The following is a 21,933-nucleotide window of genomic DNA, read 5'->3' on the forward strand; positions in this document are numbered from 1 at the left end:
TTGCTCTGTGGCTGTGGTAGAATGAGGACAATTTAACCCTGCTGAGGATGGGGCTTGGTACTTTCACTGCTCATAAATGGTGATTGTTGCTGCATTTAGGCACACGTAAAAATATTTTTTTTAAGCTTATAAATATATTAAAAAAATATATATACAATATATATCTATAGATCACCAAAGAAATTTCAGAGGCTGAGTGAACGCTCACCACCCCCTTGTATTCATACACATATAACTCTCCTTTGGTCGTTGTACCTTTTTATTATTAGGGAGTATTTTCCTCTTACAATATCTTGCAACAATAATTTTTTGGTGCCACAATATGGTGCACAGGCTGGAATACTCAGCCATTTCTGGGCCTGACAGTGACGGAGACTGTTGACTTGCAAACCTTCTTTGTTTGGCAGCTTATACCTAAACGGGTGGAATTATGTGTGCTCAGGTCACAGGCTATTTTATGTATTTGATTAGCAACTGTACAGGGTTTCTGCAGATGATCAGCTAGTTAATTGTAACAGGATGTCTTATGTTGACATGGTAATCATGATGAGTGCTGGACAATAAAGGTGAAAATGTGGTGAAATTAAAGAGTTTTAAACAGTATTTCCCCACAGAACATCTGCTTTATTTGCAGGCTGCCATGGATGCCCATTTTGCCCAGCTGCAGCTCTGTAACAGCACTTCAGCCTTAAATTTTTCCAAACTTCTAAATTTCCCTCCTTGGAAAATATCCAGAGTAGGTTTTTGACAGCATGATGGACAGTTCTCATTGGGATGTGTGAAATGAAACTGTCTCAGGGTCCAGCCAGCAATGCTGATGCCCCGTTACATATTACACTGTCATACTTTCATTAGGCAGTGACAATGTAACATGATGGTCATTATTAATTGGTTAATTATGGGAGCATATACACCACCTTGCTCTCCTTCTCTTCTTCATCCTCCTCATCAGTGCTCTCCAACACTTTGTCTCCAGCTGCCAGTAAAGCCATTGCTACCATGGCTTGGAGCCTCCCCAGCTGCTCGCCAGCTCTCACAGACCCAGCTACCAACACATTCAGAGAAACCAGCACAACTTTCCTTTCCAGCCTTCAGAACTTTCTCCTCAGCATTTTCATGGTTTGACAACACCACTGGCATCTTCCAGAAGAAGAGGCCCACGAGATGGAAACAGGAAGGGCACGTTGAGGGTGCGATTATTTCTTGTGAAATGGAAGCAACTTCTCCTTCTTCCTAACAGGCAGATGCTTTTCGCCAAAGCACTTACTTAAAATGTTCTATTTTTCCTTCAAAACTTATAGGAAATAAAGCCATTCATGCAGAAAAGCAGATTGTTCCCCTGTAATGGAATTTAACTGAATTACGACCATTTACATGTAAGACATTTATGCTGAAACCCTCAGGGATGGAAGGACCTGCAGACCAACATGGGCTCCTTGCTCTGCATTAACAGCCTCAGATTTGGCTTGTGTGAAAAACCTCATACTGGCAGGGCAAAATAAACAGAGGAGAAAACTTTTGACTGTCACCAGACCTCAGAAAGATGCCTCAGACAACGGAAACACTAAAATTGAGATTTGGTCTCTTCTCCACTGAGAAAAAGCCAAGAAATGTCCAGCACAGCTGCTCCCTTCTGTAGTTCCATGAGCAAAAGATGCTGCTGTAGTTGCAGACTCATCCTTTGGCCAGTGGGATGGACACGACCCAACTGCACGTGGTGGATGTTGCAGATACAAACACAGAAGGATATGTAGCCACAGCTATTTGATATCTAGAATTAAATAAGGAAGACGATGAATGTCAACCATGAAGGAGTTTTGCCATTATGAATATGTTTATAAGTGTGAATATTGTTTACCAGTCTTGGACTAGGTCAGCCTGCTTCTATTAAATTCCCTTTGGAAATTTAAGGCAAGAGCCAGCCACTTGGTTCAGGGTCTGCAATGTTTCCCTTTCCAAGAGCTCAGTAGGATCTGACCTTGTGTTAGAATTTAAGATTTCATACTAATTCCATTTAAAGCACCTCAATTGCTTTATTACTTTAGAAGTCTCTTTTTTTAATCTTCCCATCAAAACCAGATAGTTAAGTAGCATACCAGATAATTTGTATATTAAGAATTCTGGTTATAATATGACATAATCTAATATACCTTGCTTTGTTATACAGTGTGCCAGAGAGGTGATCATAGAAGGGAGCAGACCCTTGACTTTTACCCCAAATAGGGAATCTAATGCTTTTATTTCCCCAGGCAAATATTGCAGCATATAATACTCCATTAAAGCGGGGAGGGAGGGATATTTGATGAGGCCTCTCAGGAGAGTTAGGATGAGAGGAGGATTTCAGTATTAAATTAAATGCTGTCAGCAATTTAAATTTATAAATAAATAAAATTGAGTGCAATTACATTGAGGATCTTCTAGAAAAAGCTCAGGCAGCTTCAGCTCCTGCCACGGGAAATGACATCTCAGTGTCCAGGTGGACAGCAACGTCCTTTCCAAGGACATTCCCATTTGCACATTCTCTCTGTGGTCATGTTCTCCACAATCCAGCTGGCACAGTGCTGAAAGGCAAAGAGACTTCATCAAGGCTTTGGGATCAAGATCAGCCTTTCCTTCCCTTCAGTGCTCCCTGACAGAGCTTTGCCCTGAGATGGCCTTAGGCATGCCTGGGGAGAGTGGTTTTAATGGCCTGAGGACCAAAACGTGCAGGATGGGAAGAAAAAGCAGTGACATGCAGGAATAATGGCATAGGGTAGTGAGTTGGGATGAGGATTTGAAAGACATGGAAGAAAATGCTCAATATCATCTACGTTTTAGGGAGAGGAATTGAGAAAAGCTGAGTATCCAAGCACCGGGGGAAATGGGTTTCGCTCCTACTTGGTTAGAAAACACTTGTGACTTATGGGACCCCAAAATTAGCTGGAATAGATCCCCAGCCACTTCACCTGAGGGAGCACAGCACGTGTCCACATTTGGCACCATCTGTGGTCCCAAATGACTCTGGGAAGGAGCACAGCCAGGTCTGCTCACACACCACAGTGATGGGTATCAGGGCTTCTTTCAGTGCAGTTCCCACCAGCACTGGGGTCTGGCTGCTCAGCTTTTGGCTTCTCTCTGTCAAAACGAGGGGCTCCTAGATTGTGGAATGAGAAGAGATTACTCCATGTACAGCATGGAGTAATCATGCCCAAAGGAGCCTGACAAGGGCAGGTTATCCATTCTTCTCAGTGCCTCTTGGCTTGGGCATCAGTTCTTGCTTGTGGGGTCAAGCACTGGCCACTGATGGGATGATAAAGAGCCAATTTTTGATATGGGAGTGGAGTTGTGTAATGGGTTACCACAGATATCTCCGTTTCATCTGATTTATTGTGTCTGCTTCATCTGATTTATTATCTCTGCTAATTATCCCAATAAATCAGTGTTTGAATGGAACTTGCCATTGATACTAAATGTGAAGGACTGGCATTACTTTTGGAGAACTAACAGGAAAAAATCCAGCTGTGTATGTCAGAGAATGAATAAGACTTCTCTTGGCAAAATGCAAGCAAAATTGGTGGATACAAAAGCAACAAGAAACATGGTGAAAGGATGGATCTCCCTGATGGCACTTCATAGTCATCACTTTGCCAAAAACATCTTCGTCACCATGGCATCCACAGATGATACCTGTGGGCAAAGACCAAAGAAGAGACACTGTTGTGCCAGTGCTTCCTTATATTCTATGAAATTTACAGTAATCAAAAAATACATGTAAATCACAGAGAGCAAACAAAGCAAAGGCAGTGCTGAAGTTCTCGTGCTGCTGACTGGGGCAAGGGGGTTGCAGGTGCAAGTTACTGCACCGAAATCTTGCTGATTTTCAGAAACTGTGCAAAATCCTTCTCAGGTTGAACACGTGCAAGATTTATTCCCCATGTTTCCAAACAAACAGTAACCTAATACCTGGCAGAAAAAAAAAAAAAAGTGTCACCTGAGTGCATCCAGCAAGCTGCTGGAACAAAAACATACCCTTCTGGTGCCAGCCTGAGCTGGCCCCCACAGAGAGAAACAGGTGAAAATGTGAAGCAGCCTCTGCTCTAACTGCCAGGTTTGCACGTGTGTCGAGCCACTGCTGCTGGCTTTGCTGGCTCACTCCAGCTCTCACGCTCCACCCTTTGAGGTTGTTTGGTTTGGTTTTTTTTTTTTTTTTTTTTTTTTCAGCTTTTGCAATCTGACAGAGGCGGGTGAAAGCAAGTTCAGGGAAAAGACATTCCCCTGAAGAGCAGCTGGAGAGCAGTCCTAGCCCTGCCTGTGCTAGGCAGAGCACAGACAGCCACTCCACTTGCTTTAGCCTAGAATCACCCCCCCAAAATCCCGGAGGTATCCTGGTGCTTGAACTGATTTTCCAGGTAAGCCTTTATTTTAACCCCTGGATCTTTGTAGCTGAGCGCTGTCTAACCAGGAAGTTAAATCTGGCTGGAGACAAAACACAGCAGAAATGGTGTAAGGGCAGAGCAGGGAGAGCTCAGCTGCTCAGTGTCGTAGATACACTGGTTTATTTACTCAGCTGTCTGCCTGAAGCAACTCGGGCATTTGTGCCATCTGCCTTATTTCAGTTAAAACAGCCTTATAAACACCTGCAAGAGACGGACAGACAGACAGACAAAGCCCACAGCAACATTCTTCCTGCAAGTAAAAGTTACTACTTGTGTTCTGCCTGCTGTGGTAAAGGGAAAGGAAGGGAGAAAGAAAGGGAAAAACAGCTCATTGCTGGTGATGCTGGTTTAAAATTCACACGGCAACAACTAAGCTTATGCCAAGTTTTCAGAAATGAATAGAGTTGTAGTTCTGGGGCTTTGGGGAAAATCTTGGGAACAGGCAAGAGCTGAACAAAGAGAATGCCCTAAATCTGATGCTCTTAACCCCACAGTGGATCACTCAGGCCTGCTTGTAGGATGTTGAAACACGGGAGTGGCCATGATGCAACAGTTAAGAGTTCTGTAAGGCTTCTATCTTAAAGGCTGTGGGGAGGCAAACCAAAACACCCGTTGCTTCTGCCAGGGTATTGGACCAAATGGGAATTTTTAATTGCTTTGTTTATGTACTGAAAGTATCATTCCAAAATTCCCATACAATTTTGGCTGTGCCATTTTTCATCAGATCGAGAATATAATCCTGTTGGAACTGTTGGAGTTTATCTTATGATTTTATTTTGAGAGTTGTATACAGGAACTTAAGAACATTTTGGGACCTCTTGGGTCAACAGTCTGAACAATATTACTGCATACTTACAGTTGCCTGAATTTTTGCAGTGCCTGGGGAGGAACAACAAAAGTACTTGGCTCCATCAAAATCCCATTCCTTCCACGGAGGGCTGGGAGGGTTTGAGCTGCTTTCCACCCCCATATTTATGAAACAGCCTCACACTGAGCCCTCTGCCATCCCAGGGTGGGGCAATGCCTGTTCCCTTACCCATGGGCAGACACCCACTGCTGGGGTGACCATGAGTAGAAGGAGCAAATGCATCCCAAAAAATGATGCCAGAAAATCTGAGAGCACCTGAAACTTGTAATTTTGGCCCAAACCTTGGACTCCTCCTGCTGCTGGCATGGGGCTGTGATTAGCAGAGTTGGGGAGCTAAGCTGTGCTTGGGGGGAGGCAGCTCACAGCAGATGCAGCAAAAAATCTCCCACAGCCTTTTCTGCCCTAAAGCAGCCTTTTGCACTCCAGGTCACATCTGCTACTGCCAGCACAGAGAGCAGGAGCAAGTGAGACCAGCTTGTGCTAGGCTGCCTAAATAATGAAGAAATACCACAGCAGGACAGATTTGTTTCATGTTTGGTTGCAGAGGAGGCTCTGGATTGCTCTGCAAGAGTGGGAGGGTTTGTTTTCTGCTTCTGCTTCGATGAGTCAGACCATGAGCAGTTCAGATCTGGAGAGTCTCAGTTCCTATCATTTCTAGCAGGGAAACATCTCTGCTACTGCTTTTGTTCCTTCCTACGGAGATTTGTAGCTTTGCTGGGCAGGAACTCTGCTGAAATGTGCTTAGCACAGCTGGAGCCTCTCATCACAGCTGTAAAAGAAGCAAATAAAAATAACATTTGTGCTCATCAGCAGCATCCCATTGGCTTCTCTCAGCGCTAATACTCAGCTGCCTTTGAGACAGACATTAGTCAAATCCTGCTCCTCTTCCGAGCGCCCCATTATAAGAAATGGGAAGAGCCTTCCATTACTTCTGACACAACCTATTATTTTTTCCCATCCTTCTCTCAGAGGCAGAATGGACATCAAGGAATATTTTGCCAGAATTTCTTACCGGGGCTCCCACAATAAGCCAGACCTGGGTACCATGTCAGATATATTCCAGCACCACATCCAAGCTGTCCCTTTTGAAAACCTCAGCATCCACTGTGGGGAAACGATTGAGCTGGACCTGGAAGCAACCTACAACAAGATAGTGAGGAAGAAACGTGGGGGCTGGTGCATGGAAAACAACTACCTTTTGTCTTGGGTCCTGAAAACTCTGGGCTATGACGTCACCCTTCTGGGAGCAAAAGTTTTTGTTCCGGAGCACGACGCCTACCCAGAGGAAATGGATCATCTGCTGCTAAAAGTGGTGCTTGATGGCAAATCCTACATCGTGGATGGGGGGTTTGGGATGGCCTACCAGCTGTGGCAGCCAATGGAGCTGATTTCAGGGACAGATCAGCCGCAGACTCCCGGGGTCTTTCGCTTCCTGGAGGAGAGCGGGACCTGGTACCTCGAGAAGGTGAAAAGGAAGCAGTGGGTTTCCAACCAAGGTGCTTCCACTTCCCACAACGTGGAAGATGAAGTCTGCCGTCGGATTTACCTCTTTACCCTTCAGCCACGAGACATTGAAGAGTTCAGAGGCTGCAATGCCCACCTGCAGACAGCGCCCGACTCGCTCTTTGTGACCAAGTCTATCTGCAGCCTGCAGACTGCCGACGGCATCCGGGCACTGGTGGGGTGGAAACTCACTGAGATGAAGTACAATTATAGGGACAATATGGATCTTGTGGAAATCAGAATGCTTGCAGATGAAGAAATAGAGAAAACACTGAAAGAGAAATTCAATATAACACTAGACAAGAAATTTGTACCCGTCAATACAAGCAGGTTGTCTCTGTTCTAACTCACTGCCTGAATTATAATTCAATTCAGGGGCATTACAGGCAATTCCTCCCCCTCTTTCTGACAAGCATCTAAAGGTTGAGCTTTTCCCTTCCATCTACACCAGTGTAAAGCAGAACATACTGGCACGAATCTGGAAAAGAAATGGATTTTCACAACTATTCCTACATCTCTTTTTGATTTGGGTACAAATAACTCCTTCGCAGCTCAATCAAATCACTGTCCTCTATTTGTGCTTAGCGGGGAGCACACTCTGCCCATTCCCTACTCCTTTCATCTCTTAAAAGCTTCTCTAAACACACCCAGAGCAGCTGGGCAGAATGATGGAACTGCATGGCTCTTTCTTTATTACCTGGTGCTGCCACCTGGGGAAAATCATATCCACCTCTTAAATGAACACTATATTATTTTGGGAATTTAACAGCCAGAAAAACAAAGACATCCTGTGCTGAGTTTGCTCCTCAAGCCTGTCCTTTTTGCTCCTGCATCCACAACACCCTCTCACGTGGCAGTCAGATGGTGTCACACCTGTGCTGCACCGTAAGAATACTTAAGGACAGGTTATTTATGGCCTAAAACAGATGATAAGAAATATTAGCGACAATTCTGTCTTGTTTCAGACTTTACACGACTCCAGTTCTCTGAGTGACATAACCAAAAAGCAGTATTTCTTTGAACTTAAAGCATTTCCTGAGCATTTTGTTTGCTACCACCCAGCAGCAGACTGCTGGGAATACATGTTCCTCTCGTCACTCTGAGTGTTATTGCACATTAATTATTATGGTTGAACCCAAAAACAGGCACAGAATTATTTATCTGAAATATATCTGTTCTACTGAGGATGTGTTTGCAGTGATACAAATTATATTGATAAAAGGAGAAACTATGAATCTTAATCACATACCTAAAGGCTAAGATTTCTAGTAGGAGAAATTACTCAAATGTGATCACTTTGCCCTTTGAGAAGATACTTGATGTTCCTTCATGTACAAATCTTGGAAGCATTACAACTATGCACTTATAATTTAGTAAATTATATAAGTGATTTACAGTTAAATAAAAAAAAAAATAAATAAAGCATTGTGTGGTAGAATTATTCAGACATTTTCCCCCCCAAATTACAGCATGTATTCCCAAAGTAAAAAATGTCATTAATCACTGCAGTTGTCCTGATTATTTTTATGTGCTAATATTTTGCAGCGAAGGCTTTTAAAAAACACAATAACTCACTGAACCTTTTTTACTTGGTATGCAGTATGTGCAGCTTTCTATAACTAGCAATTTATGGTGAATAAAAGCTGCTGCTATTCTGCACGTTCAAAGTGTATTTCATAGAGACACAGCGAGCTCCCCAAATCCCCATCTCCCCAGAGTTCAAACTCATCTGTATGTGCTTGGCTGTGGGTGTGCAATAGTCCTTCATAGCATATGAGGCTCTCCCACCCCATAGGGAAATGAAATGTTAATGACATCCTGTAGTGGGTTGCAGAAGAAAAAGGGGTTTCTTATGGTGTGGACCAGCAGCTTGCAACACAGATGATCAGAAGGAATTGTCCCAGGATATGGCTTGTTTGTGGTCTGTGTCTTTCTGTGGTCCCTGCAATAGTGGAAGAGCTAAAGGAGCTAAACTCAGGAGGTTTGTCCTTGTAGCAGCCTGGCAGTTGGGGCAGAGCATTGGGATGCAGGCAAAAGTCCAAGCAGGTCTTGCAAAGTTGTGGGACAGGAGAAGATCCATGCAGAGCCAAGAAGCTCCATCCTTTGTGGGAACAGATATAGGAAACACCTAGAAGGGGCTATGCCCACTCCTCTCCCTGTACCTGGAGTTCCATAGGCTCAGGGCAAGGACTACAGAACCATAAAATCACAGACCTTTAAGATCAGAGTAGAGCATCACATCTGTTGCCCCAGAGATTCGGCATGGGAAGGGCAATAACAGGGAAAACCACTTTCTTTCTGCTGACACATCTCCTGGACCATGTGCCCCGGCCACTGCCAGGGCTGCTACCCCTCCATGGCACAGCTCAGCACTCCTGGCCCCTGCTCAGCACATCCACAGAGGCAGATTTTATTGCTGAGCAACCAAATGAAACTTGCTGTTGGAAGGGGGAAAAAAAAAAAAAGAGGCTCTTCCTCTCCAATTGCACTGGTTTGTTTTTTTCTTGTCACTAACTTTGGAGGCAAATCCTTAAAGGCACAGCAGGCTCAGGGAGCACAGACTTCTCTGGGAGCAGTGTCCTTGCTGCTGGAGAACAGGGCTTCTTTTTGAACCCAAGAGGATTTAAACAGCTACCTGACTTGGCAAATCTGATCATCTTGCCTTGGGGAGGGTTGGTACCAGCCACGAGGAATATGTGTGATTAATTCAACAGCTGCCATTCCTATCAATGAAATAGTGACTTCTTGCCTTGGATAACTATCACTAGTCACTTCCAACAGGAATCCAGACTACATGAGTGTCAACAATATAAAATCTGTATCAAAATTTGCACTATTTCTTTGCTGCTGTAGCTTGGGAGCACCCACCAAGGTGCCCCATGGACTGAAGCCCCTGGGTGACCTGCAGGGTCAGGGATGGGTTTATAGGTTATAACCACTTACAAAAGTTGGTCATGATACTCATACTGTTTTTTTCCTTTGTACTTCTGCAGGGCTTCAGTTCTCATTCAGTAACGTGGAAGGTTAAAGTCTACTCAATACTGTAAGCAATCTGGGGGCTGGATCATTTTCAGGCTCTCCGTCATGACAAGGCTATCTACACATATGCCAGTATAAATAAACCAATAAAACAATTAGAATATAAACTGTTATAAAAGAAGAAATTCTCACCTCTTTTACTGCTGTGAATAACACTGAAAATAACACAGAGAATAACACTGTCCCTGACAGGCAGTAAAGGCAGCCTGGACCTTTAAGGGCAGCAGTTCCCAGTGCAGCTCTTCCTGGGAACTTCGGAGCAAACCAGCGTGGAAAGCCTGAGCTGACTGCCTGAGAGGTAAGCACTGAGTGCCTGATCTTTAACTTCACCCTGCAGTCTTGGGTCAGGCCAGAAGTTCAGTTTGGGAAAGCCCACCCCTGTGGCTCTGCATGCCATGTGCTCAGCACTGTAGGCATATTAGCAAAGCACAGACTACAGGAACACAGGGGCCAACGGCGTGTGTTGCACGGCAAGGGCGTTTTCCAAGTACAGCAATTCTTTGAGAGTTAAACTAACCCCTTTATGCTGAGCCAGCTACTGACTCACATCGTGACTTAAAAATCAAACAAATAGCACAGGCACGTGCAAGAGGATCCAGCCTTGGAAGTCCCTCATGATTTTTAGCAGAGAAGAACTGTTGCTAATACTCACCCTAATTATGGAAGGACACAGCGATCCCCAGGGGCTCTTCCAGGCAGGCAGAACTAATGTCTGAATCTCACTACCCCCCAAGCTGCATGAATGCTGAGTGAAGCTCAGCTGCTGCACGAGCAGAAGTAAACAAGGCTGAACTGAGGCTTGGGATATTTGGCAACTCAAGTTTTGGAACAAAAACTCTCCCCTGGGCGAGGGCTTGCTCACTGCTGCAGCCTCAGCGCTCGCACAGTGGGAATGGTGGTGCCAAGAAAAAAAATCTGCCCTTGGGAAGGCGAGGGAGTAAACACTGATTTATGTGGGTGCTCCCTGATGTCACTGATGATGTAGTGCAGCTTTATTATACTTAAACCTCTTTAAGTATTCATTGAGATCAGAGCACGTTTTGTCAGCCACCAAAGGCTGTCTCTGATCCAGCCTTTACACTGACGAGGCCAGAGAAGGGGCAGCTGGGGAAACTGAGGCACAGGCCAAGAATTTCCCAATATGTGTTTTCCTAAAGCCTCACTGCCAGCCCCCCACGGAGGCTCTCCATTGGGAGGTTGCTCATGGATAGAAGAGAGGAACTGGTTATATGCTGAGCTCTCAGTGGAGCAGTGGGAACACCCAGACCCAGGAGATGGGTTGTAGGGAGGGCATCAGGTCTTCTGCTGCTGGACCAGGGCAGGGACTCATCGGGTTTTTGCTTGAAGGCAAATTTCAATCGTATCACACCCACCAGGCTAATTAATGGATTCTCCTGGAGCCCTCTTGGTCACAGAGATTCAGCTCAACACCATCACAGGGAAGAGATGTTTCTATCTTGCTATGCAAAATTGCTGAAAGTGGGAATAGAAAGAAAAATAAACCAGAAGACCACAGGATGAACCTGCCAGCCTACTTGTGCACTGTGTGTTGGGGAGGGAATAGCTTCCTACAAGTGTTTCAAAGCATATCCTGCCAGAGATGAGTGCCTTTGTCCTAAAAAAGGGATTGAAAAAACCCATAAAATGCAGTATCAAAGAGACATTACTGTTTTTTCATGTAGCCTCCTCGGGTCCTTTTGAAGTGAAAATGTTTGTTTCTTATTCCCTTATTGGGATAGGCCTCTATTCTATCACATTTTCCTGTGGCTTTGCATCAGCCAGTCTGAATCCTGGTACCAGTGCAGATCAGGAGCAATACAACTAAGTGATGAGAGTTGTGCTGCTGGCATCAAGGTTGGGGTTAAAGTCTAGAGATCAGGTCATCTGACGTGTTCACCTGCTGGGGTGGGGGTGTTTCCACCCATGGGTTTGAGGTGGGATTTTCACAAGCTCCCAGCACTCCCTTGAGTGCTGGCATGGCATGGGGTCAAACTGCTGGGGGGAGCAGTTGGACCAAAGAGAATAGTCACCAGAAGGGAGTTTCTTGCATCTCATCCACATCAAATGATTTTCGGAAAATCTTCCCAGGGAACACGTGATGGACTTTGAGCAAGAAATCTCAGACTTTTCAGAAATTACTACAGCCCTTAGCAGATTGTGAATTGTTCTGGAAGACAAATATCCTTCCGTGGAAAAAAGCCAAATTATATCTAAACTAAAGGCAAGAGAAATCCTTGCAGAGACCGGATGAGTCAGTGGATTAGAAGTGTTACAGGGAACCTTTTGCACCTTGACCACACAGCCAGTAACTATGACAGTGTCTTTCTCATAATGACAGGAAAGGGGATCAAAGACCTAAAGACACAAAATATTTCCAATAATTCGAGCTGAGAGAAAAGGTTTTTGTTTGTACAAGATGGTAAAAAAACCCCAAAAGATGATGAATACACCTTGTATGTATTCTTAGTAATTACCAGTTCCTCTAATCCTTAGGTTAGAAAAATTAACAGTTCCTTCCTTTCACAGCCAGGGCCAAAGCCCTGTCTAAACTCCACAGGGAAATTTAAGAGATTACGAAAACAACAATCTACTTCACATGGAAGCCTGTCTAAAATGGTGACACACTGAGATGTTAATCCCAGTTAAATGAAGCCATGAATGTAAAACCTTCTGGCTAAATTACCTGTGGGATAAAGAAAGAATTGCTTACCTGGTAAAAGAAACAGTGGGAACTTGCTGTGACTTTTATGCTGGTATGGTCTAACAGTTTTTCTGCAAACCTGTTGTTTGCCAGTTTTAGAAAACTTGTCATGTGGGATCCTCATCTGTGGCCAGAGACTCTGTGGTGTGTCTTCCCATAGGAAAGACATCCATCTGGTTTGAAGGCAACACCTGAGAGAGGGAAAGCATTATTGTCACCTGCTCCCATCCTTGTCTCTTTTTCAAGAAATACAAATGGCAAAGGCAGGTCTAGCCTGCATTTGTCTCATATCAGGGGCAAAAGTTTCTTTGAAATCCTCAATAAAATGGCCCAGGCTATGTTTGCAGGCTGGTTAACCAGTGTTACAGAAATAGGAATGAAGCCCTTGGCAGCTGCACAGCAGTAACTGGCTGTTTTTCTGCTCACACAGGCAAAATGAACATTCAAGAGTATTTCGGAAGAATATCTTACAACAAGCCCCATAAGGATGCAGACTTGCAAACCTTAAAAGCCGTCTTCCAGCATCACATCCAGGCCATTCCTTTTGAGAACCTCAGCATGCATTGCGGGGAGACCATCGAACTGGATTTACAGTCCATTTACAATAAGATCGTGCGAAAGAAACGTGGTGGATGGTGCCTGGAAACCAACTACCTTTTATATTGGGCCTTGCAAGAATTAGGGTATGACGTCTGCATTCTTGGTGCGAATAGCTATGACCCAGCACAGAGGGCATACACTGCTGAGATGAACCATATCCTGCTGAAGGTGGTGATCCAGGGAAATTCCTACATCGTGGATGCCGGTTTTGGTGGTGCCTACCAGATGTGGCAGCCACTGAGGTTGATTTCTGGGAAGGATCAACCCCAGGTCCCTGGAATCTTCCGCTTCGTGGAAGACAATGGCACCTGGTACTTTGAGAAAGTCAAAAGGAAGCATTATATTCCTGAGCAAAGTGAGACTCCTTACTTCACTGACACTCCAGGATTGGGGAACATCAGAAAAATACATAGATTCACTCTTGAGCCACGACATATAAATGACTTTCAGGAGTTAAACACATACCTACAAGTGTCTCCAGATAACATACTTCGGAAGAAGTCACTCTGCAGTCTCCAGACCACTGAAGGGCTCATTGGCTTAGTTGGATGGACCTTGACTGAGATGAAGTATAATTACACAGAGGACATGGACCTGGTGCACATCACAACTCTTACAGATGAAGAGCTTGAGAAGACACTGAAAGATAAATTCAATATAGTGCTGGAGAACAAACTTGTACCAGTAAATGTCCGTGGCTTGCCACCTAATTTAGTGGATAAGATCTAATTCTAGCACTGTGCTATATGGATCAAGTATCCAAAAGAAAAGTTCTAAAATTAACATTAATTACATTAATTGATTCTGAAGTTGAACTAGACACAAAGCTTGGTAAATTCAACTACCTTGCTAGTTAACTGCCTGTACTTTTTGCACAAGTTTTCTTAAGCTTCTCCCTCTTTGGAAACTAAGAGTCTTACTACCTCTGATTTTCTCATATGGAAATTGCTTTTTGACTCCTTAACATTTTGTTCCACCTCTCTGGAACTCATTTTATTGCAGGTATATTTTGCATCAAAGGAGACCAAAATGATGCAGAAGGAGAAGCTGTTACCATTTTACACAGAAGACCTCTAACCCTCTTTCCTGTTATTTCCAATCTTCTCAGCAGAGTTTTACAAATTATTCACTTCCTTTAAAAGTCTGAAAGTTGAGCTGAATTTGGCTTTCAAAGACTTACTAGAAAAAAAGAAAGGTTAAGAGTTTCTCAAAACAAGACACCATTAGGTGCTGATTAGCTTCTGATGAGATAAATTGAAAGACTTGATCCTATTCTTTTACCAGGAATTGACTTAAAGTGAGCTATTTATACAAGGGCATCTAAAACCCCCCAGAAGCTGTCTAATTTTAAGCATCCCATTTTTTCTGAGTCTGATATTTCTGTGTCTCTAAATCTGAAGCAAAATTCATAGCAAGCAAGATGATTCAACAGTTCTCAAAAATCAGGCTTTTGCTATCAAACCTGAGGAAAAAAAAAATCAAAGTTAGATCACCCTTTGCAAAATATAATCTAAACTTTTAGGACCAAACCTTCTTGTGATGTCAAGAGGGCATGACAGTATTATAGGTAGAAGAGCATCGATCTTCAGCCAAGGAAAAGACTTTGATGCTTGTTTCAGTCAACCACACAGGACCCACGGAGCACCTGATGTGCCTAAAACTCAGGTGCTTTCCCAGATGCAGCCTAATGTGCTCTTTGCCTTCCCAAAAAGGACCTGCTCTGACATTCCACCTCCATCAAATGAAGAGGGGACATGCTTGACAGGGAGAGAATTAAATAAGCAGCACTGCAACGCTTTAAGGATGCAGGAGGAGGAAATGCATTACTTTGTGCAAATAAGTATTTGTGACGGTATTTGTTAGGTGTGGCAGATCCAAAATAACTCCCTGCTGCAGCTGAAGGTTTGAGCAGATTAAAAAGGGCAAAGAAGTGTCATTTTGTGCATCCATGGAGCATGGGAACACCCAGCCTGCAATGCCTTGGCAATTCAGTGGACCCACCAGGACACAGATACCATCCTCCACCACAAAGTGCTGGTTTGCAAAATAACCATAATTTAATTTTAAAAAGTTACAAAGCCGTTTGCAACTGCCCACTGTAATTATTTTACGTGGAAAACAAGTTCATTCTGGTCAGGGGGAAGGCATAAACATCTACTAATAGAGAAGAAACAAAGTTTAATTTGCTCATGGATCAGTGAAGTCCAAAAATGTGCATTCGTTTTGGGTGGACTCTGCCCTTTCTTGGAATTTAAGATTCAGGAGTGAGGGCCAGCAGAGCTTAGAAAGACAACCCTCACAATCTGCATCCACTCCTGGCTTCACTGACTGTAACAAACCACCCAGAAACTGAATACCTCAATAAATAAAAGGGGATCTCTTAAGAGGTAAGTTTATTTTCTTAAAAATCCCTCCAAACAAAGCAACAAACCCCCTGCTTTCTTTATGATGGTAAAGGTCATGGGCAATAACATAAGCAATATTCTTTAGGAAAAATGTTCTAAAAATGTGTGGATATAGAGCTAAAATATCACCTGCTAAATAGGAGCTCTTAAAGAGGGCAAAAAAGTGACACGCAATTTCAATTCTTCTACCTTTTACTCTTCAGGAGAGGCTTCAATTGACTATGAGATATAGATTCTTTTGTTTAGATACAATACTAGATATAAATACTAGATACAAATTTAGAACTGCAACCTCTTGATGGAAGTGATGCTTTGAGATTTTTAAATTTATTTAAAAGTATTGCAAGTGCAAAGGAAGCAAAAGTGCAATCTAATAATCAATAGATTCTGCTTTATGGGAATAAAAACAACTTTAAAAAAAAAATTACAAACTACAGGTTGTGTAACCCAGAAAATCCATGTGCTGAGATATTAAGATAAAGGAAGACAAATAACATGTTTTTAACAATGGAATTGCTGACAGTGTGTATAGTCCTGGTAAGGAATATTTTTGCATGAGCACCTTCATTTGCACATTTAGAAACAGCTCTTTAAGGTTCTTCTGCTGATGTTTTTCTCTGCATAAATCACAGCCACATTTGGGGGGCTACCTTTTCAGCACCTGCCTTTGCAGTATCCTGCCCTTTCAGTACCTACCTTTTCATCTGACCTGCTCATAATTCAAAAGAACAGTAGCTTTCATCTCCTACAGTCCAGATCTAATGCTGATCAATCACATTATGGAGCTGCAGACAGAAATTACAAATAACATGAACTCCAGAACCAGCTTTATGCAGGTGTGATCTGTTTAGCATTCACAATCAGAGCGAGTAGGATCAGATATACTTGGATTCTGCAAATCAAAAATGCCCTGAATCTTGTGTTATACTTAGCAAATACTACATTGAGACTATCCTCCAACAATACACTGAGATATCACTGGAAGCTAAATTCCTTTCTGCAGCAGATAAGTGTAGATTTGATGGTGCTCTCCGTGCACTTTGGACAGCTGCCTCTACACCAGCTACAGGCACAGCACGAATCTGCCACTGAGAGTCATCTTGAGAAATTCTAGCTTGCAGTAAATCTTCAATGGTTCACTGCTGAATTTATCTGAATACAATAGTCTTCCTGAGCCACTAAGACGTGTCTAAACCTCAGTTTACTGTGTATGCACAAAAGATCTCCAAGTAGCTTCGTGTGCTGGCAAGAAGCTAAAGTTTTGCACTAGCTCTGAGCTGCTGAAATGCTCAGTGCTCTCTTTGCAAAGGCTCAAGCCTTCAAAGCATTTTGTGCCCAGCTCCAGACCCAAGCAGATGATCTACAGTGTATTTTACAAACAGCATCTACCAGATATCTACCAAGGATCCAGCTCATGACAGTGGCCAGAGACTGTGATGGGCCATTGCAAAAGCCAGATGAATGTGAGTGGCTTTTCATGGTATTAGAAGGCAGGAATGAAGTTGAGTATTTCCTCATCCAGAAATCTTGTTCATGAGGAGTCCTACCAAGGCAGGTCAGGTGTCAGCACAGGCTGAGATTGCACTGTGTGAGGCTTGGGTAATTCTCAGTCATGCCTTCTCTGGAAGGATTAAAGTGAGTTTTAAGAAAGGCCTAGAGAGGTGTAAAACAGCCCATGTCCACTTTCAGGGCACCCTGTGAGATGCAGGGCAGATGTGCTCTTTGTCTTTGGGGTCACTCACTTCCATTAGGATTCATTATTCCAACACCAAAATGAGCTTCTACAATACTCATTTCTACAATAGAGCAGATCAATGGTCTGTGACTCTTTCAGAGGTCAGAGTTTTTTCAGTTAAAGTTATCTGAATAAAACTTGACACTTTACAAAATGTGCAGGAGTATCATCTTAACTTTTTGTAAGTGGTGGAAGAGCGACGTGTACTGAACAAGCAATTTACTGTCATGTCGATCAGTGGCAGACTCATGTAAAGAGCTCAAATTATCCTCCCTCCAGCTGGCAGACAACACTGCTTCCCCCACTGACACTCCTTGCACTGAACAGAGGATTTAAAACATTTTTCATGAACCCCTGTACGTACTCCCTAGCGTGATCTTTTATTTCTTCTTAACCCCGCTGTTACACTGCAAATACAGCAAATCCCCATTTCACAAGCACCACATAGGAAGCTGAAAAGGCATCAGCTGTTTGCTATAGGGATGCCCCTCAGACAAAAGCAAACTCTCACATGCACTGCTCTTTGCCTGGGGAGCCATTTGATATGAATACTTGGTACCTTTAAGAGCTGCTCTGATGAGGTTCAGTAGATTAAAGCATCTTTGCTGGCAGAGCCAGGGCAGCTTTTCACAGCATCATAAATCACTGATGTAAAGAAACCAAACCAAAACGCAATTCCTTCCTTTACAGGTGACATGAACCTTGAAGAGTATTTTGCAAGAACTGGCTATAAAGGCTCCCTTGAAAAGCAAGATTTGGAAACCTTAACTGATATATTCCAGCACCACATCCGTGCTGTTCCCTTTGAAAACCTCAGCATCCACTGCGGCGAGAAAATTACTTTGGAACTGGAGCATGTTTACAACAAAATCGTGCAGAGGAAGCGGGGGGGCTGGTGCATGGAAAACAACCAGCTGCTGGGCTGGGTCCTGAAGTGCCTGGGGTACGACACCAGCTTCCTGGGAGCATATGTGTTCAACCCCCACCAAAACACATATGCCACCCTCATGACCCACCTCCTGGTAAAGGTAGTCATTGATGGCAAAGCCTACATCGTTGACGGAGGCTTTGGTGTGTCCTATCAGATGTGGCAGCCCATGGAGCTCGTGTCGGGGAAAGACCAGCCCCAGGCTCCCGGCGTCTTCCGCTTCACGGAAAAAAACGCCGTCTGGTACCTTGAGAAAATGAGACGGAAACAGTGTATCCCCAACCAGAACTTCTCTAACTCTGACCTGCTGGAGAAAAAAGAGTGTCGGAAGGTTTATATGTTCAGCCTTGAGCCACGGACAGTGGAAGATTTCCGTTTCCAATGCACGTACCTTCAGACTTCTCCAGATTCCCTCTTTACAAAGAAGTCCATCTGCACCCTCCAGACCACCGACGGCTTCCGAGCGCTAATTGGGTGGACGTTCACTGAGACCACGTACAACTACAAGGAAAACATGGATCTGGTGGAGTTTGTAACCCTTGAAGATGAAGAGGTGGAAAAAACCCTCAAAGAGAAATTCAACATTACCCTAGATAGAAAACTTGTCCCAGTTAATGTTAAAGGATCTTACACAATCTAGATGATCAGGAAAACCTACAACAATGCTACGTAGGTACAGTACCTTCCACTGTCTGTGCAATCCCTTCTGCAAGGTTATGGGATTCATTTACAGGTGACTGAAAGACAAATACATTAATATGGGATTAAAGTGAATTTCACTTTGGGAAAAATTAGGAATTTAAGACTCTTGAGTTAGTCAGATAGAATTATTTGCTGTGAGATGACTGCCATTCAATTTTTGGCACAAACGTAGGATCTGATTTGAATCTGGTTATAAGCTTGGGTAAGAAATATGTCTGGGGTATATTGGACTGCCTGTAGCACACAAATAGGAGTATGGATTATTGATTGTGATGTGCTGCCAACACATTTTCTGTGGTTATTATAGGGAGACAAGTCATCTGTGAGCATTTAGACAATGAAGTACACATTTAAAACTTCATTTTTCATAAGATCCGACCACTCACCACTCATGTCATTTCTCTGCCTTTGTCATCTTTGAAAGGAGCATTGGGAGGCATAATTCTTTTGCCATCATCCTTAGACAAAACATAGTACAAAATGAAAATTATCATCATGTGCATCTTTTTGGCCATTACTGCAGTAAACCAAACTACCAAAAAGTAATTTTTGGTATGTACAGATTTTTCTGGTGATGAAAATTCTATATATTGCAGTGTTATTGTGGCTGATGGGCTCTAAGGAGATAACTACAAGCTTTGCTTCTGATAAGTAATCATCCTATAAATGGTGATTAAACGTCACAGCTGGCTTAGATTTACTTTTGTCCCAAAAGGGGTAGAAATGTTGTATTTTTAGTATTTCATTTTATTTGTATAACAAAGGTAGAACAATGAAGCTAAGCCCACTATATCCTTAATTCTCTACTCTCTGTGTATAGCAAACATAAGAGTCCTTGTAGCTGTCCTGCATGGGAACTGCTTAGCACAGGAGCTTAAATGTCACAAGGGAGTTTGCTCATCTGTATCAAAGGGAAAACAAAACCAGGAGCCAGCCAAATCTAAAAGAAACTCTTTCTTTTGAATTATTTCACAATCACGTTTCCCCATTTTTAAAAAAAATATTGTTCCTCCTACCATGCTTCTCTGCAAAAAGCCCAACCAAGGGGAAACATTCTTAAATACATACAAAAATAGCAGAAGCAGTGAAAAACACTCTTTCTCCCCAGTCTATGATAAGCCTGAGTATTGGTCAAATGTTGATTCCTCCCACTGATAGTGTATTTTTGCTCAAAGGCATCACCTGATCGTTAATCTCACAAATGCTGTAAGTGTATACCAGAAAATAAATAAAAGGAAAATAAAACCATTAAGAGTTGTTTTAAGTACAGCTGCCCCCAGCTGCATGACTCCTGCACACACCATCTGCTAAGTGGGGTCTGTTCACTCCTGATACCGACCTGCAACCCTTCCCACCTCAAACTTCCTTGGATCATTAAGGTTGGAAAAGACCTTTACGATCATCAAGTCCAACCCTCAAACCCAGCACCAGGTTCACCATTAAACCCTGATCTCAAGTGCCACACACATCCACATGTTTTTTGAACTCTTCCAGGGATGGTGACTCCACCACTTCCCTGGGCAGACTGTTCCAATCCTTTACGACCGTGGTGGCAGCTGATGGCCTGGGTGCACTTGTCATTGCCCAGGGATGAGGAACTGAGGACCAAGCAAGAGGTGATAGGGGACACAGAGTTCTTACTGAGGTGAGAACACAGCTTTTCTATTAATAATGAAACTATGGGATTTGTTGGGTAATTTGTATTCATATTATTCTCTTATATTAAGGTCCCATTAAGGGGGTTTACCCTTTTCTAAGTGATTGATAATTACAAGGTGTTCCCTGAGACCTCAGGGAACATTACAAGCTTCAAAACACTCACCACCTCCATTCTAACCGATGGAAATTCCCATCTGCACTCACCCAGGTAACCAAACCATATTTCTGTATGCAGTGAACTACAGCTGTTTTCTGGTGCTGCTCCCTCTTGAGGACAGTCATTAACAGAGTGGTTATTCTGCCTCCCAGCTTCTCTAGAGGTGTTCCCGCTGTTGCTCCCAGATAATTGCTTGGGTTGTGATAATACAAAGGTTTCTTGAGCAGAGGTCTGTGGACTAATATCAGCATTTTTAACTGTGCCTCCAATAATGGGATTCAACTCCCTTCTGCTGTTCAGTTCATATTAAAAATCTATGGTGACTGAAGCTTCAACCCTCTCCTTGACTGTTGATAACCACTCTGAGTGGGATTTCTCCTCTCGATGTGACAATTATAACCAGGTCCTCGCTGTGCAACATCAAATCACACAAATAAATGCCAACACATACAGCTAAGAAACAGGTTCACAGTTTAACCAAAGCTGCCCAAAAGCTGAGGAAAGCAGGTTATTGAGGTGTGAATGCCAGACCCAAAGTGCCTCAAAGGTGTGAGATGAGAATGTCGTAAAACCAAACAAAACCAAACAAACCCGGGGGCCTCATGCTGGGGTCCCATTAGCAAGGCATTATTGTACAAGCTGATGTTATCCCATCCTGAAAAGAAACACTCAATCCTTAAAACATCAGCTCTCACAGAAACTTGCATTCACATGCGGAAGGAACTGTGGGATGTGTTACATCCTTCACCACCACTCTGCTTTATTAACACTCTCTGAGAAGGGTTTAATAAGAGCCTAAACGATTTTGCAGTTTTAGTTGTGGACTGTTGTTGAAATGAAGCAAAACAAATGCTTAGAAACCTCCCCTGTGCCCCCAGACTTGTCTAATTCCAAATACAATTTAAAAGTATGGTATTCCAATTAAGAGAAAGACAAGACAATTTCTTTTCTAAGTCTGAATGCTGGATTAAGTCCCAGAATCCCAGCCCAGCTGCCCATTACACACACACGCAATGCCCAGTGGCAATGACAGCCATTGTAGCATTGCATAATGGAGTGTTTGATTAGAAAACAAGACACAGGACAGAAGAAACACGGTTCAAACTCCATGGCACCGCTGAACATCCTGCCCCTCCCCAAAGAACCAAAGTTTAATCAGCTCATGCATTACTAAAGGGAGGACACAGGATGGCTCACTTCAGTTGGACTCTGGTCCTGGAC

General features: G+C 43.3%; 3 protein-coding genes and 1 long non-coding RNA gene across 6 annotated transcripts; 3 read left to right on the forward strand and 1 right to left on the reverse strand.

Annotated features, from left to right (window-relative positions):
- Positions 1 to 241: 241 nt before the first annotated feature.
- LOC113990060 lies at positions 242 to 10,699 on the reverse strand. The gene is made up of 5 exons (XR_005563374.1): positions 10,478 to 10,699; positions 6,296 to 6,423; positions 2,946 to 3,666; positions 2,406 to 2,561; positions 242 to 1,771 (listed from the first exon to the last, which is right to left on the reverse strand). It is a non-coding gene; the product is annotated as an uncharacterized LOC113990060 (long non-coding RNA).
- Positions 4,302 to 8,385, forward strand: LOC113990058 (arylamine N-acetyltransferase, pineal gland isozyme NAT-3). Its single transcript, XM_027725129.2, has 2 exons — positions 4,302 to 4,388; positions 6,253 to 8,385. The coding sequence occupies exon 2, from the start codon at positions 6,260 to 6,262 to the stop codon at positions 7,130 to 7,132; it is 873 nt and encodes a 290-aa protein (XP_027580930.1). The 5' UTR covers positions 4,302 to 4,388; positions 6,253 to 6,259; the 3' UTR covers positions 7,133 to 8,385.
- LOC113990056 (arylamine N-acetyltransferase, liver isozyme-like) lies at positions 4,306 to 13,870 on the forward strand. Of its 3 annotated transcripts, none has more exons than XM_039380810.1 (3): positions 4,312 to 4,388; positions 9,780 to 10,123; positions 12,957 to 13,870. In XM_039380810.1, exon 3 carries the CDS (start codon positions 12,962 to 12,964, stop codon positions 13,853 to 13,855), a length of 894 nt encoding a protein of 297 aa, XP_039236744.1. In that variant the 5' UTR covers positions 4,312 to 4,388; positions 9,780 to 10,123; positions 12,957 to 12,961; the 3' UTR covers positions 13,856 to 13,870. The 3 variants fall into 3 exon arrangements, with proteins under 3 accessions (XP_039236745.1, XP_039236744.1, XP_027580927.2); XM_027725126.2 differs by having other exon boundaries at positions 4,319 to 4,388; positions 10,018 to 10,123; XM_039380811.1 differs by lacking the exon at positions 9,780 to 10,123 and having other exon boundaries at positions 4,306 to 4,388.
- Positions 13,871 to 15,407: 1,537 nt separating this feature from the next.
- On the forward strand, positions 15,408 to 21,047 carry LOC113990057 (arylamine N-acetyltransferase, pineal gland isozyme NAT-10). The gene is made up of 2 exons (XM_027725128.2): positions 15,408 to 15,513; positions 17,957 to 21,047. The coding sequence occupies exon 2, from the start codon at positions 17,962 to 17,964 to the stop codon at positions 18,832 to 18,834; it is 873 nt and encodes a 290-aa protein (XP_027580929.1). The 5' UTR covers positions 15,408 to 15,513; positions 17,957 to 17,961; the 3' UTR covers positions 18,835 to 21,047.
- The last annotated feature ends 886 nt before the right edge of the window (positions 21,048 to 21,933 follow it).

Source organism: Pipra filicauda, unplaced genomic scaffold (genome assembly GCF_003945595.2).
Source record: "Pipra filicauda isolate LSUMZ 115617 unplaced genomic scaffold, ASM394559v2 scaffold203_size1373443_pilon, whole genome shotgun sequence".
NCBI classification, from domain to species: Eukaryota; Metazoa; Chordata; class Aves; order Passeriformes; family Pipridae; genus Pipra; species Pipra filicauda.